The 15,975-nt window shown below is 53.3% G+C and overlaps 2 protein-coding genes across 6 annotated transcripts in view; one reads left to right on the forward strand and one right to left on the reverse strand.

The window, feature by feature from the left end:
* Positions 1 to 7,431, forward strand: part of MEAK7 (MTOR associated protein, eak-7 homolog) — a 57,104-nt gene extending 49,673 nt beyond the window's left edge. The window contains exons 11-12 of one of the 5 annotated variants that reach the window (XR_010408196.1): positions 821 to 1,008; positions 5,945 to 6,081. Coding sequence is in view for 2 of the 5 variants with exons in the window: in XM_064581192.1 (XP_064437262.1) it covers positions 821 to 934 (114 nt within the window). In the remaining 3 variants the exon portion in view is untranslated. Of the gene's footprint in view, positions 1 to 820; positions 1,458 to 5,944; positions 6,082 to 6,536; positions 7,154 to 7,294 lie in introns of those variants that run through there. The other 4 variants (XR_010408195.1, XR_010408197.1, XM_064581192.1 and 1 more) reach the window with 4 other exon arrangements.
* Positions 6,109 to 15,975, reverse strand: part of ATP2C2 (ATPase secretory pathway Ca2+ transporting 2) — a 78,745-nt gene continuing 68,878 nt past the window's right edge. Inside the window, exons 17-27 of the mRNA XM_054511234.2 lie at positions 14,482 to 14,638; positions 13,132 to 13,302; positions 12,314 to 12,411; positions 12,172 to 12,222; positions 11,105 to 11,271; positions 10,218 to 10,286; positions 10,011 to 10,127; positions 8,744 to 8,891; positions 7,383 to 7,481; positions 7,147 to 7,288; positions 6,109 to 6,427 (exon numbers count right to left, since the gene is read on the reverse strand). Of these exons, the coding sequence (XP_054367209.1) occupies positions 6,309 to 6,427; positions 7,147 to 7,288; positions 7,383 to 7,481; positions 8,744 to 8,891; positions 10,011 to 10,127; positions 10,218 to 10,286; positions 11,105 to 11,271; positions 12,172 to 12,222; positions 12,314 to 12,411; positions 13,132 to 13,302; positions 14,482 to 14,638 (1,338 nt within the window). The 3' untranslated portion in view covers positions 6,109 to 6,308. The remainder of the gene's footprint in view (positions 6,428 to 7,146; positions 7,289 to 7,382; positions 7,482 to 8,743; positions 8,892 to 10,010; positions 10,128 to 10,217; positions 10,287 to 11,104; positions 11,272 to 12,171; positions 12,223 to 12,313; positions 12,412 to 13,131; positions 13,303 to 14,481; positions 14,639 to 15,975) is intronic.

Consider the following 15,975-nt stretch of genomic DNA (forward strand, 5'->3'; position numbering starts at 1 on the left):
CTTCCAGAATTTCAGTAGCAGTCATACCCGCTTCCTACTCTTGACTTAAATGGAAACGCCTCTGGTCTTTTGTCATGAAGCAGGATAGATTTTCGTGTAAAAGAAGTATTCCTTATTTGTATTTATGTTAAGAGTTTCTGTCCAGATGTTGAATTTTTTTTTTCTTCAAAGATTTTATTTATTTATTTGAGAGAGAGAATGAGAGAGAGAGAGCACATGAGAGGGAGGAGGGTCAGAGGGAGAAGCAGATTCCCCGCCGAGCAGGGAGCCCGATGTGGGACTCGATCCCGGGACTCCAGGATCATGACCTGAGCCGAAGGCAGTCGCTTAACCGACTGAGCCACCCAGGCGCCCCAGATGTTGAATTTTATAAAAAGTTTTAACACCCATGATTGCCTGATTCAGAGGTTTTAAATAAGGAATATCAAATCAGTAGGGCGCCAGACACTGAGCTACGTCTGTATGTTAACTGACCTGCTTCGAGTGTGTGAATTCAGTTGGACCGCATTCGGGACTTCTGTAGCTGTGTGTGCAAAGGAGTTGGTGTGTAGTTCTGTTGGGGTCTGATTTTATGTAAGTCATGCTTTAACATTGTGCTAAGCTTACAAAAACAATTTAGAACTTTGCTTTTCTGCAGGTTCTAGAACAAAAGCAAATGAGAGTCCCTTAAGGTATGGGTAAAATTCATCAGGAACTTTTTGGTTTGGTGGGCAAGGAGGGGTGAGCACTTGAGAACCTCATCCATGTCTCTTATCATCTGGGTGGTTTTAAATGTCTGCTGGGGTTTGTTCTGACGATTTTTAAATTTTTTTTTTTTAAGTTTTTTTTATTTATTAGAATGCAGGAGCAGGGGGAGAGGAGGGAGAGGCAGAGGGAGAAGCAGGCTCCCCGCTTAGCAGGGAGTCCAACTCGGGGCTCGATCCCAGGACCCTGAGATTATGACCTGAGCCGAAGGCAGACGCTTCACCGACTGAGTCACCCAGGCGTCCCAGATTTTTAAATTTCCTGGTAAGTTTTTCATTTTATATAAGTCTTCAAATGACTTTACGTAGTATTAAGCGAAATACGTGAAATCTTCTGTAGTTGTGGGGTTTTAATTGCTGTCACTTTTTCTACATGACGTTGTACCAGTTTTGTTTTTTGAAGTTAATTGTGCTTGTTATCTTCTCCAGCTTGTTTTTTTTTTTTTTTTTTTTTTTTACAAATTTGAGTTGACTGTCAAATTACTAAATAAAAAAGAGTGGAAGTAGGTATATAAGCAGAGGTGTTACTTTCTTCTTCAAGCTCTGTCTTCTTTGGCGGCACTGGGTCGATTCTGAGGCGTGTGTTCATGGTTGACTTCTAGATTTTCTGCCGTTCTTACTCCGATTTCTCCTTAGACCCAGGAGGTTTAAAATTTTGGTGTGCTGGAGAATTTTCCTACAAATGGTAATGTTGATTTTCAGTTTTGCTGATTAGTGATTCGAAGAATTGAGTTTTAGCTGTGTCCTTACACACGGCCAGTTGGTCTCCTACTGAATTTTCCGTGCGCTTTGCTACATTTTCCATATGGTGCTCTATGAATTTGGACGCTCAAGATAAAACGTTGAGGTTTTAGTGGTGATTGCGTCTCATTAAATTCCCTTCCTGTCTCACCTAATGCTTTTGGCCTCGATTTTCACCTTGTCTGACATTGTGTCACCCCAGTGTGTGTGGTGTTTGCCTGACGATTGTAGCTCGATTTTGAGTCTGTTTGGTTTTTTTTTATAAACTTTGAAATAATTTAGATTGACCTAGAGTCCCGGGAGTGCCTGTGGACTCCTCACCCAGCTTCCTCTAATAAAAACGTCTTCCCTACCCCTAGCACAGTTGCCCAAACCAGGACATTGGTGTTGATACAATACTCTCAGCTAAACACCAACCTTGTTCGAATGCCACCTGCTTTTAGGCAAACGCAAGGCTTAAGGGCACAGTCTTCCTGGTGGCAAAGCTGCCCAAGCCTTCTGATACCCACTACTAGTTCAGAGGGTTCTCCAAATTACCCTTGGGTTGGACAATTCACTAAAAAGACAGAACTCACCGAAACCCACTGTACTGTTGGTCAGGCTTATGACAGGGAAGGGTACAAATCAGAACCAGCCCGAGGGTAGAATCTGAGTGTTCCAAGAACAGGGCTCCCGGGCCTTCCCCGCAGTGAGTCCTTCTAGAGAATCACCAAGCCTGGGGGTGGCCTTGGGGACCTCCGGCACCAGCCCTGTGGAACTTGATCTCATGTATAGATTCATGTGACCATCACCACTGTTGATGTGAACTCTTCCATGGCCCCCAAAACTCCCTTCTGCTTCCCTGCTTATAGGCACGCCCTCCTAACCCTGCATCCTGGTGGCCTCTCCTCCATTCTCCGTCACCCTTATTGTCACTTAGAGAATGTTAGGTCAGTGGAACCATACAGTACATAACCAGTAAGACTGGTTTCTGTCACTCGGCATGATAGCCATGAGACCAGCCCAGGATGCCACGTGTCCGCTCCCATGTCCACTCCTCCTCATGGCCAGGGCGTCCTCTATCGTGGGGGTGCTCCCGAGTTCCTCCATCCATTCCCCCACAGAACCATGTTTGGGCTGTTCTAAGATTTGGCTCGTACAAGTAAAGGTGCCCTGAGCATGTGCAGATTTGTGTGTGCACGTGAGGGTCCGTATCTGGGACCCTAGGACCTAGCATTGCTGGGTCACAAGCTAAGTGTGTGTTTAACCTGACGGGACGCGATCAGCCTGCTCTGCAGAGTGGCCGTGACACGCACCTGCCCTCCAGCAACACGCGGGAGTCGCTCCTGTCCTCGCCAGCACTTTGATAGATGTGTAGTGTATCCCCTTGCAGGCTGAGGCGGAACATCATTTCCTGTGTGTGTCGTCCTTGGTGAAGACTCAGGTCAAGACTTTTGCCCTGTTCCTACTTTTTTTTTTTCAGTGTTAAATTTTAAGTGTCTAAAAAATATCCTGGATTAAAGTCTATTTTCATTTTTGAGTATGAGATTTGAAAATATTTGTTGTCCAGTCTGTTTTTGTTTTTGGTTTTTTTTTCCCCAATTCTCTTAAATAGTGACTATCCTGGGCAAAACGTTTTGATTTTTGATGAAATTCAATGAGCCTTTATTTTTTCCTGGATTTTTAAACAATTATGTTTTTATTCAAGTATAATTTAGTGTTGGAGGTGTACAATATGATTCAACAATTCTATGTATTTCTCAGTGTTAAGTGCAGTGTACTTAAAAAATTATTTTTAAATTCCAGGAGAGTGAAGATACAGTGTCATACCAGTTTCAAGTGTACAATATAGTGATTGGGCACTTCTGTACATGACTCTGTGCTCCTCATGGTAAATGTTCTCTTAATCCCCATCACCCCCACTCACCCCCATCCCCCGCGCCCTCCCCTCTGGCAACCATCAGTGTGTTCTCTGTAGTTAAGAGTCGGTTTTTTGGTTTGTGTCTTCTTTTTCTTTTTTCATTTGCTTTGTTTTTGAGATTGCACTTATGAGCAAAATCATATGGCATTTGTCTTTCTCTGACTTATTTCACTTAGAATTATACTTGCTGGGTCCATCCATGTTTCTGCAGGTGGCAAGATCTCATTCTAAGATTTTGAGGATGAGTACAGGGGTGGGGGCGGGGGGGGGCGGGCAGAAAGAGAGGGAGACTCGACTGAGCAGGGAGCCCGACACGGGGTCGATCCCAGGACCTCGGGATCATGACCTGACTCGAAGGCAGACGCTTAACTGATTGAGCCACCCCAGGTGCCCCAAGATCTCATTCTTTTTATGGCTGAGTAATACTCCACTGTATATACACTACATCTTCTGTATCCGTTCATCCGTGGATGGACGCGAGGCTGCTTTCATGTCTTGGCTATTATAAATAATGCTGCAATGAACATGGGGGGGCAAATACCTTTTTGAATTAGGGTTTTCATTTTCGTTGGTTCCTCAGGAAGTTAAAAACAGAATTACCATATGACCCAGTAATTCCACTACAGTGTATTTACTCAGTTTCTTTTATCTTTTAGGGATGGTCTTGTGGGGTCAGGTCTAAGAACTCTGCCTAATCCTAGATCCCAAAGATTTTTTTCCCTGTTTTTCTTCTGGTTTTGAGCTGTGGCTCATTTTGAGTTCATTTTTGTGGAAGGCATGAGGCTTGAGTCGAGGGTGGCTCTTTCTGCTGTTCCAACACCATTTATTGAAGTGACGATGTTTTCTTCATTAACTTGCTTCCGAATTGTTGTCCAGAGTCACAACATTTCCTTTTTGGGGGAACAGTTTAAACTACGTCACTGTCCTTAGACGTTTTGGGACTAATCAGATTACTGCATATTAATGTGTTGCAATAGTTTGTGGTTTTCAAGGAATTGGTTTATTTCCTTTGTTAAATTTCTGTGCCTGAGATTCTCAGTATTACTGTTGGACTATCTCGAGGGAGCTGGCATGATCAACCACCTTTGTCCCTAATATTGGCAATTTGTATCTTTTTCCCTTGGATAAACCTCTGGCAAGACTGGCGATTTTATTGAGATTTTAAAAGAACTAGCTTTTATTTGATTTTTTTCATCAAAAATCTTTGACTTCACTGATTTCTGCTGTTTCCTACTTTTATTTTGGTGAATGTCCCTTTGCTGCTGAGGGGTGAGCATTCTATAAATGGGAGTCAAGCTAAATTGCTTAACAGTGTTCAAGTCTGCTATATTTTGATGAAAAGATGGTTTACATTTGCGTGTAGTCTGATTTATCCATTTTACTTTACGGTCAGCATTTTGGGTCTTGGTTAGTAAGATTTCACCTGTCCCTGTTTGTAGTTGTTATTATTTTATCTTTGACATTCACAGTCTACCTTGGGCTGTTTTGTATGGTATTTTATTCAAGGATTTCTGTAATGGTATTAAGGATGAAGAGTACTTTTTTATGTTGTTACTGCAAGTATCAGTCGACCCTGGTGGTTCTTATTTTTTAAGGGGCAGCATGGTGCTTGGAGGCGCCCCTGATTTAGAGCCACGGTGGGCAGCAGGCTGTGGGGGGGGCGGCGGGCAGGAGTTACCAAGGCTTGGCAGCTGCTGAGCCGGTATCAGCCCCGCCCGAATGGCTTCCTCTTGGGCAGCCCCCCTCAATCCTATTTTCGTAGGGACGGCACATGCGTGTCTCTTCCTTTAACTCTGGTGTCACCAGCAGGGGTTATGGAGGGAGGATAGTGACCCCAGGCCATGCATCTTCCTTCCGAGGATTCCGAACTTTGCCTGGGAGCTGCAGGGGTCCACTCTGACCTCCCTCTCCCTGGTCTGGCCCAGGTGTCACCACCCCAGGCAGCCGGTTTTGGGCAAGAGGGTTATGGCCAGGCTGTGGTGCCCAGCTGTTTGGTCAAATACCAGTCTCGCTGTTCCCGTGAGATTTTTTAGGTGTGCTTAACATTTCAATCAGTTGGCTTTGGATCACGGAGGTTGCCTCCATAACGTGGGTGAGCCTCATCCAATCAATCAGTTGAAGGCTTAAGAGAAAGGCCTGGGATGCCCGGGAAGGAAGGAGTCTCATGTTGGCGTGCTCCTGAGTCGCCAGCCCCCTCAGTAGTGTGAGCGAGTCTCTTAGACACGGCTGTGTTCCTCCCTGTCCCCATCCTAATAACAGGGGGCAGGGGCTAGTGGTTACAGCTGTGGCCTCATTTCACGGATGCTGCTCCTCTGTGGCAGCTTCTTGCCTGGCCGCTGCCCTCCCTTATGAATGGTCCTGGGGCTCATCCTTAGGCAGCCGGGAAATTTGCTGGGTCCTGGGGCCCAAGGGAAAGGCCCTTTACCGTGGACCTTAGAGGACGGCAGCTTGGTTCAAGCCGCTCAGGGCTGGACTGTTGGTCGCCCGGGACATGGTTGGGAACAACAGGCTTCGTGGATTTCCAGAAGTGGCATAAGGTTTCCCACGTGGCCGCTTGTAGGTAAAACGCGAATGAGGCGTGGGCCCAGCACCCCCCAAAATGCCTGCTTGCCCCCACCTGACGGGGGAGGAGACGGGGCCTCAGAGCGACCAGAAGCCGTGGCCCCCCGGGCTCCCCATCTTACTCACCCGTGGGCCGCTGTGGTACAGCGAGGGAGGCGGCCAAGGTTCGTACAAATCACTGTGGTTTAATAAATAGTGAGGTGTTTCTGTGCCGTCTGCTCCCAGCCCGTCCTCGAGCCCGGGGCAGAGCCGGGGGGAAGGGGGGAGGCGGCCGCACCGTGTCCTAAAAGCACCCCGCCGACGAGGGGCTGGGGAAGGGCCAGAGTCACGTAAAAATAGGGATTTTACACAGGTGCGGTCCACTAGATGTCTTCTGGGTGAGTCTGGGCTGGCTTGGCTCTGGAGAAGAATTTTTCACATAGTTTGAGGAGCTCTGACAAAATGAACACGGATGAGGCCAAGCCAGTTAAAAGCAACAAATCTGCCAAAAGGGGAAAGGAAAAAAGGGGTCAGAGAGGACAGGATGACGCCCGCCCGCCCGCTTGCAGGAGCCTCGGCCCGGAGCTCCTTTTCCTCCATTTTGCCCTTAGTCACAGAGACCCCGGAGGTGAGCGGGGAGGACCCGGGAGCTGCGGACCAGACCTTTCCCTTCCCGGAAGCAGATCTCAACCCAGCGTGCACGATGCGGCAGAGCAAGCTCCACCACGACCTCCCTGTTTCCAGGTGGCTCTGGGCTTGGGGGTGGGGGGATGTCACCACCTCAGCTAGAACAGGCCCCTCATCCTCCTCCCAACCATCATGAAGGCAGATGCCCCAACCCCTGCTTCAGGCGCCCCGGGCAGCCCTCCCTGACTCGTTCCAGTGGGTCAATCCCTAGACCTTGCCCTGACCCCACAGAACCTTCCCTGGCTGCCCGTTGCCACCATTTCAGTACGAACATGGTGCCCATTGCCACTGGGGGCAGAAGGAGCCCAGACTTGCCCCCCACGGTACAGCCCCGGGGCCTTGCTGTATATGCTGTGAGCCACCAGCCTTGGGACAAGGGGACCAGGAGCCTGCTGCCCTCGGTGGTCCTCCTGGCTGAGGTGCCTCTTTTTCTGGTTCCCTGTGTGCTCCTCCCCGACCACATCGCGCTCCCACTCCGTGCCCACCGCAGTGCGCAGGCAGATGGGGGGGCAGGTGCTGACCCCTCCCACTCACCCAGTGCGCCCAGGTTCTCCGTCTGGAAGACCTTCTGCAGGGGCGGGATGTAAATCACGGCCAGCTGCCCCAGAATTGACCCCAGCACCGAGTACAGGAACATGGGGTTCCGGAGAAAACCGATCTCAAATATCAACTTGGTCTGCAGAGGAGAGGACACGTGTTGGCTCAGCGCTTCTCCCTGAGAAGGGATTGGGTCCTGCAGGGGAGGAAGGAGAGGGCAGCCCGGGGCGCACCTGAGCGCGGCAGGTCAAGGCATTGAAGAGGTCGAAGAACACAAAGCAGGTGAAGGTCATGGTCGTGGTGCGTGGGGTGCTGGCCCTGTCCGCGGGGATCTGGAACACAAAGGCACGGGCTGAGCGGGTCCAGGAAGGCGGTGCGCTTCCCGCGATGAACTCGTCCTGAACCACCCCGCGGGGAGCACCCTTACTGGGAACGGACCGGAACCTCCCCTCGGGCTGGAAGCAGCTGCTGTAACAGGTGACACTGGTCTCAGGACCCCCCCCCCCATCAACCCCAACAGCTGGGGGGGTCAGCAGCCCGCCCTCAGGAATTTTGGCTGCCTCCCACACCCGAGCCGAAACCTTGCGCAGAGAAAGGGAACGTCCCTTCCTCCAGCAGGTGACCTGGTCTCCTGGGAGGGGACATTGCTACAGCCCCTGAGCAGAACATCCCTTCCCAGAGGAAGGTAGGGGACGGAGACCCTCCCTGGCTTGCGCACTGCTGCTCAGGACCTGAGGCAGGTCTCCTTCCCCTTGACCTCTCAGGGCCGGGCCTGGAGCCGCAGGTGAGAGGGACGCACGTTCTCCCCCGCCCTTCCCCCTGCCTGTGGGAGGTGGAGGGGAGCCCGCCCTGCCTGGGCTTGTCGGCTGGACCATGATTCTCGGCAGACTCCCCAGGTTGGGGGGCAGGGGGTGGCGCATGTGAGTTAGAGCCCGACTCCGGAGTCCTGGTGGAGGCCCAAGGTCCCGGAGAGGTGGAGGCTGCTGTGGGGACCCTCTGCTGAGGGCCACTGTGTGAGCCCGGAGGGCCTGGGTCCCTGTCCCCACCAGGTGGAGCACACAGGCTGGAGGAAGGGGAGGCCTCCCCTGCCTGGCAGGTGAGAATTTGGGAAAAAGCAAGGCTGCTCCTCTGGAGAAAAACTGAGAACCTGTGGGGGATCCCGTGTCCCATCCCTCTTGTTGCACGTGGCAACAAGTTCTCCAGCCAGAGCACTGCATGGTGGCACGGAGGCCACCAACAGGTGACCCCTAAGTTCCTGCAAATACTCCCCTCCAGGGAATAAACTTCCTTTCAGTAAATTTCAAATTGTTGCCGTGAGAACAGAAAGCAGCTTCGGGTCCCATTTAGAATAAAATCTCCTTTCTTTTCCACGCCTGGGAGGCCTCCTATCCTCCAGCCCATCCCCCCTCTGTGGTCAGCTCCGGGTCCCCTGTCTTCCCTCGCTGACAGCCCCCTGTGCGTGTGCACGTGTCTCCCCGCCTCAGAGCCTGCGCCCCACGGCCGGGCAGGGACTGTCCACACCCCCGGCCCCGAGTCTCCTACCTCAGGGGCTTAGCGAATACCGGCTTAATGAGTCAGGGAGGACTTGCCTCACCTCTTTCCAGAAGATAAAGAGGGTCCCGCTGATGATGACGGCAGCCGACAGGAGGATCTTGAGGATGAGGGCTCTACCGAGGATGGTGTCCTTGACGTTCCGTGGGGGCTGCTGGAGGGTGTCTCTGTCCACCGGCTCTACCCCCAAGCTGCTCGGAACAAGACGTGGGGCGCCCTGACGTTAACCACTGAGAAGGGTCACTTCAGACAGCCGGGCAGTGGCTGAACAAGCGCAGCTGGAGCGGAGCACGATCCTTCCAGGCTCTCTGGTCAGCTTCGCAGGCACGGCGGAGGTGTGGGGGGCTGGGGAGCTGGGGCCCAGCGCCTCCAGGCTGTCCACGCAAGCCAGGGCCCTCTGTCTGCACTGGAAGCCTCCCCTCACACTCTCTGCCCCCTCCCTAACAGCCTAGCCCCTTCCATGGTGCCCCCCCCCCCCCGCCCCGGTCTGGGCCCCACGGGCAGCCCTCCCCTCCCCCAGGGCCGGCCACACCACGGTCCTGGAACCACCCCGGGTTCCCGCAGCGGGCTGGAGAAATGGGATCCACCACAGAGCCCCCCACTGACTGAGCAGACTAAAACAGCGGTGGGGGGGGCACTGGGGGGGACCCCGCTTCACTCCTGGCACTATTCCCAGCATAGAAAGAGGACTCTTGGCAGCTGTAACTGGTGATATTGAATTAATATTAGTAACATGTATCAAATATAATCAGATGAAACGGCACACACTGTGCCTCCCCTGCTCGTGGAGGTCATTCTTTCTCCTGCACCATTCGGCTAGCCTAACGCTCCCTTCTGATCCATCCAACAAATAACTCATTGACCAGCTACTGTGTGCCAAGCACAATTCTAGGAGCTGGGGATACTGTAGGGAACAAAACCACAAACCTTGCCCAAGGGGGGACAGATCTTAATCAGATAAGCAAGGACATACGTGCATATTTTCTCCCCTAGGGAAATATAAAGCAGGGAGGTGAATGAGAGCCAGGAGGCTGCTGTTAGAGTAATCAGGGAGGACTTCCTGGAGGCGGTGACCTGAAGAGAGGGGCTGAGCCCTGGAGCTGCACAGGGACAGCATCCCCCACTGACCCTGGCTGCACACACAGGCGCTTCCTCCCAGGCCTAGGGCATGCCGCTGGCCATCTTCCCCCACTAGGACTCCTGGGGACAGTGACTGTGTTTGCACCCACACTCTGTGCAGGGGCCCGAGGCTGCAGCGGGGGGCAGCCTGGTGGAAGTGGCGCAGTTCCCCAGCCAACCCGGAGCCTCACCTCTGTGCTGGTGGCCCGTCCATGATGATGTTGATCCACAGGATCTGCATGGCGTTGAGGGGGCTGGGCAGGTTGCACACAGTGGACAGAGTGATGAGGCTCAAGGCGGAGATGCTCCTGCGGGGCACACACAGGGACGGTCGATGGCTGCTTGCCAGACGGGCGCGCAGCACCTGACGGCACTGGGGGCCGCTGGCCTGGACTTACGTGCTCAGCTGAAACCGGACGAAGTTTTTGATGTTATGAAAAATCCCCTTGCCTTCCTCCACCGCATTCCTGCAAGAGAGGACAGAGTGTTTATGCACAAAGATGGGCCCGGCGGAAAGGTTCCGGCGCCTGCGTTAGCGGCGACAGGAAGCGATGGTGTCACCAGAGATGACCTCATGCCTGGGCACCACTTCCTGTTTGCCCTCCTGCTCCAGGCCATGCCCGCGGAGGAGGTCCTGACCGGCACCCTCGGGCGCTCCCACCCCCAATTACTTCAATTACGAGGAAAGACTTAACTAGAATGGATTAAAATTAGATCTAGAGGGCAGGCAATTTTTTTTTAAGAAAACAGAAAAAAGTGAATAGAACAGGTGCTCTGTCATCCTGGCAGCTCGAGATCACATCAGCGACACAGACATTCCTGCCTCGTCTCCATCAACGCGTGAAACGTCCGTGTCGGTGCAAACACGACCCTAGACTCAAACCACGCACGTTCACTTTCAGTGATTTTTACTTAACACTACAGCGTGGCATTTCTGTGTCTTTGATGCGTCCCTCAAAACCTCATTCTCAAAAGCCTCGGAGTCCTCCCGCTCTCGCTGTCGGCAGCCAGGGCGGTCTAGGATTTCCCCATCAACGCTGCAGCGACCGCTCGGGCGTGCGCCTCCATCCGCCCACCTGACCCCGGCGTTCCCGCCAGATGCGCCCTCGGGCTGCAAGTAGCGCCTGCTGCACGTGTCTGTAGCATCCCCCCCAGGTGCTCTTGGGCCTGGGACACCCGTATCCCTAGCAGAACAGATTTGGGGGATGGGCAGCTGCTTACGCCAGGCATTTCTGCTACTAAAAAACGAAACAAAACGAAACGAAACACCTACGGAGCAACTTACATGATGGCTGAGAAGTCATCGTCCACGAGGATCATGTTGGCAGCCTCTTTGCTAACGTCTGTCCCCGTCTGCCCCATGGCAATCCCGATGTCCGCGGACTTCAGGGCGACCGCATCGTTCACCCCGTCCCCTGTCATGGCCACGATCGCCCCCCATTCCTGCAAAGCCTTGGTAAGGAAGAGGCGAGTGGAGGCTGCAGCCCTTCCAGAACCTTGCTTCCCTCTGGATGCTCTGCCTCTCCCACCGCATGGCCGACAGCAGAAGCCCCTCTCTCGAGTCAGCCGGTTGGGGTCTGAATCCCAGCCCCACCTGCACCAGCTGTGGGAACTGGGCAAGCCCTGAACCTCTCAACCTCAGCTTCTCCGTCAGCAAAGTGGGGGCAACTGTCCCTCCTCCTCTGAGAGCTCCACTAAGACCGCGGGTGGGAGGCTCATGCGTGTTATCCATCTCCATTAACAAAGAAAAGTCACCTTACCCCTGAAACCACACGGTGCCCAGTAAGTACTAATGTTTTCTCTTAGGGATACCGTGCATGGAGATTTGCTCCCGAGAACTAAAACCCCCCCAAATAGCATAAAGGATAAAACAGCCCGGAGCTACAGAGCATATCTTCAAAGCGCGTACAGGTGGGAGGCCGAGCACAGCGGCAGGGCCCTCCTCCCTGCACGACAGAAAACCACATCCGTTCTCTGCTGGGCACCCGCTGTGTGCCAGGCGCTGCGCAAGGCACTCCAAGGCCTGGCCTCCTCTAGTCCTCTCACCAGCCTTGTGAATTAGCTGACATCATTCAAACATTCATTCCCCCGTTTACAGATGGGGAAACTGAGGCCTGGAGGTGAGTAATGAGAACGATGCCAAAGAGCACTCGGCTAACAGAGGCTAGCTGCTTTTTATTTTTCTCTCTGCACCACCCAATCCCTGCTCCTGTTTTTGGTGGACGTGGCAAAGATCCCCCTGTTCTCCTGCCAGTTTGAGGACGGCTGAGGCTCCCACCAGGTTGAGCCCTGGAGCAGAACCCCCCATCGTCCTGGACTGACTCTAACAGACAAATGAGGCACCCAGCTTACCTTTATGATTTTGAGCTTGTGCTTTGGGCTGGTCCTGAAGAAGACAGATACCTGGACACAGAGGCGCAGAAGAGCAGAATCCGTGAACTTGGAGCTGAAACTACCCCCTGCCCCGCAACAAGACCCCCTGGGAGGAACCCACCTTTCTGACGTGGTCAGTCAGCTCTTCCTGCTCCATACTGTCCACCTCTTCCCCGGACATGGCTCTCAGCTTCCCGTTGCAAAGGCCAATGTTCCTTCCTGCACGGTGCCGAAAATCCATTCTGAGCACTTGCTCCCAAGCCTGAGACCGCTCCTGTGCCCACCCCTCACTGCACCTGCCTGCCCCCCAGGCCCTGCCTGGGCCACAGAGAATGATGAGAAAACCATGATGACATCATGCACTGAGCACCTGCCCTGTCACAAGATCTCAATGCCATCCACGCAATTAACTTGCAACAGAGGCCTTGTTATCCCTTCTTTAAAGGTGAGGAAAGGGAGGGCAGGGACTTCCCCAAGGTCACAGAGCTGCTGAGGGCTGATGCTGGAACCAGATATGGTTTTGTCTGATTCTGGAGCCTCTAATCTTTTCTCGGGGCCGGGTGCCTTGAGACAGGGCGGGGAGCAGACCAAGGTGTGACGCCCTCATTATGGTATTAAGTAGAATGAGAGGAGGAGGGCTACTGGCCCTCTGTGGGCGAAGAGCCTGGAGGTCAGAGGGGCTCAATGACCTGTGGGCACACGGCACGCGGCAGAAGCCAGCCCAGAAGTGAACACGGGGAATGCCGCTGCCTGGGAAGGGGGTGTGAGCTCGGGGATAAAGGCCCCCAGCACGCGGGAGGTTGTCAGCGGGCACTAAGGCTCTGCCCCCCTCGGAGGATCTGCTGACATTTTAGGGCCAACCGTGTGAAGGTGGAGCGCTGGTTCTCGAAGCTCACAGTCCCGACGAGGACCCGCTGGCCGCCCGCCCTCTCCGCTTACCTATGGCGGAGGCGGTCTCCAGGCCATCGCCCGTTATCATCTTCACCGACACGCCCGACTGACAGAGCACCTGCACCGCTTCCTTCACTCCAGTCCTCGGAGGGTCGATGATCCCGACGAGCCCCAGGAAAGTCAGCCTCCCCAGCTCGGGCCCAGAGGCCAGGGCCAGCACTGAGGAGACACCAAGAGCCACAGAGGGTCCACGGGGGGCGAGGGCCAGGAAGTCCCCAGGCAGCCCGGTCCCTCGGCATCCCAGATCCTCCTCTGCCTGCGCGGGGCTCCCCGGGGCTCTGGATGGCTGGCCCCGAGGTAGAGAGAAATGTAGAGACAACCTGACCGGCAGAAAGTAAGACTTTTGTCCGCTGGTGGCGTAAATCCCAACCACACCCCAACCAGAGGGACCAGAATGAAATCTGCGAGCTGGCAAGCGATGGCACGGTCCCAACGGCTCTTCTGGTCTCTGCTGTTGCCACCTGCCCTTTTAGGGGAGCAGCTGCAGGGGAAGAAAAGGTGCAGGAGGGCACTATGGGGTACAGGCTGTCTGCTGGCTTGTCCTGGCCTTGACTCCGGGGTCCAGTGCTCCTGGAGGGGGTGTTGTGAAAATGACCTTACTTTGTCACCTTCCTGATACTGGGGGGGCCGTGGTACCCTTCCTCCCTTTCCCAAAGCTGCCCTCCCCGCCCTGCTCGGCTCCATCTCAGCAGACCGGGACATCCTCACTTTGTACGCTTGTCCGCAAGCTGCTAGCAATTTATCATGTCTCTTTCCTGAAGGGAAAAACCAAGGCAACTGGCACCCAGCCCAAAGCTTCTCATTGTCCCCAGAGAGAGAAGACAAGGGTTCCAGAGTGTTTTTAAATACTTCCTCTGACAAACAGCGCTCTGGGAAACGTGAGCTTTCATGTTCAGCTCGTCAGGGGAGGCGTTGCCCCTGGTGCGGAAAACTGGAAACGGCCAAGGAATGACATGTCTGCCTTGATTTCAAAGAGCTTTGGGTTTTCCTGATGGTAAGCAATGAGCAAAGACGACCAATCAGGAAAATCAGTGTTTCCGGTACGCCTCATTCATCTGTCTTAGAAACGTCAGCAGGGAGGCACCAGCTTTTCTCACACACATGAGCTGCGTCCGGACTAACTGGTGTCATTTGGTGGCTGGGCTTGCAGGGGGGTGGGGGGGGCGGCTGTCTGTCTTTCATCTGCCCATCGATTCCATGTTTGCCTTACTTTCATTAGCACACCGCCCGGCTGCTGCTCTGATCAATCCCCTTACTAAGAACCCTGCATCAATGCACTTGAAAAGTCAGTGGTGCACTTGAACTTAAAGCTCGGGGCTGGGGACCAAAGGTACTGACCACGCAGGCCAAGCGACCCCATCCTCCTCTCCTCCTGCTGGCAGAAGGATCTCTGCTGGGGGGTCAGTGGAAGGGGGATGCCTCCGGAGTTGTACATGGTACAGTAATTAATCACTTCTTCAAAGGCCCCCTTCATGAAGTAAATGTCTTCCTGGTCCTTGGAAAAGAAAAAAAGTCCGCTGTCATTGGATGCTTCAGCTCTTGGTGACCGTCACCTCGTACACACAGCGATGCTCACGGCGGGGCTCTTTCTGGTGGACCGTTACTGCTCACCAATACAGGACGGGTTAGATCAATCACAGGAAGGCCACATGACAGAATACCACAGAGCCCGTGGAAGGACTGAGGCGGATCCTTGATCCTTGTTAAGGCCAGCGCGTGGCCCGAACCCGGCATAGCCCAGGCCCCGTTCCACCTGTGCGTGCGGGACTGCGCGCTAGAGGTCGATTTAACGGGCACGTACCGTTTCTGCTGAGTTCACCGCTGCACATGGCTCATAAAGGGGAACCTAAAGCCCCTGTTTTCCTGTGTGTTTAAGCTCCGTCTCCCGTAGACGGTAAGCTCTGTGCAGAAGGCGCTGTGCCGCTGTGAGTCACTCTGTCCATGGCATTAGCACTGAGCCTGAGTGCCCACGGCGGGCAGGAATGAGCTCGTATGAGCTCATACAGAAAGGTGTCTAAGACGTCACCGTAAGGGGAAAAAAAGCAAATTACAAACACTATCTACAGCACGGCCTAGTTTTAAAACTACCACCCCATATGTTGCCATGTGCATATTTAGAACCTGGAATATTCCATCCCAGACTGCTGGGCGGGGGGTGGGGGGGGTGGGGGTGGTGATGGGTCAGGAGAGAAGAGGGGCAGAATTGTAAGGAGCTCCCATTTTTAAAGTTACACTTCCATAATTTATTTCAATGAGAATATATTACTCTTGTCTTTGGAGGAAAGAAAAAAGATTTGAAGGTATTAAAACATTTAAAAAATCTGTAACCCCTTTTAAGCAGAGAGGATTTGTACACCCATCTACTCATAGCAAAGGCCTGGAACGCGCTGGCCAAGCCGCCCACTGCCCTGAACAACAGAGGAGGAATCTCAGCACGAGCAAGATGTGACAGGTTCCAGAAAGAATAGGAGAGAAGTAAAGGGCTGGAGAAAAAGGTGGAAAGCAATACAAAAAAACTTCTTAAAAAACCCTTTTACTGTAGAAGATCTGAAAAGCTACAGAAGGTTAAAAAAGAAAAAGAGGGGAAAAAGAAGTCAGCTGTCATCCCCACGCAGGGTTAGCCATGAGGAGTTTGGTGCATGTTCCTCTGGTCACTCAAACCAGGTGCACACACATGCACGTGTCTATATGCACCCATGTGATGCGTGAGCTCACTGTTCACACCATCTGTGCTGCGTGCTGGGATGCACCTCCTGATCCCCCTTCAGGAGGGAAGGACTGTCCCCACCTGGTGATGATCAAAGGTGCTCATACCTGTAAAGAACTCGGCAC

This window comes from Mirounga angustirostris, unplaced genomic scaffold, assembly GCF_029215605.1.
Source record: "Mirounga angustirostris isolate CCGP_5_RB_7025 unplaced genomic scaffold, mMirAng1.0.hap1 SCAF_16, whole genome shotgun sequence".
Lineage (NCBI taxonomy): Eukaryota > Metazoa > Chordata > Mammalia > Carnivora > Phocidae > Mirounga > Mirounga angustirostris.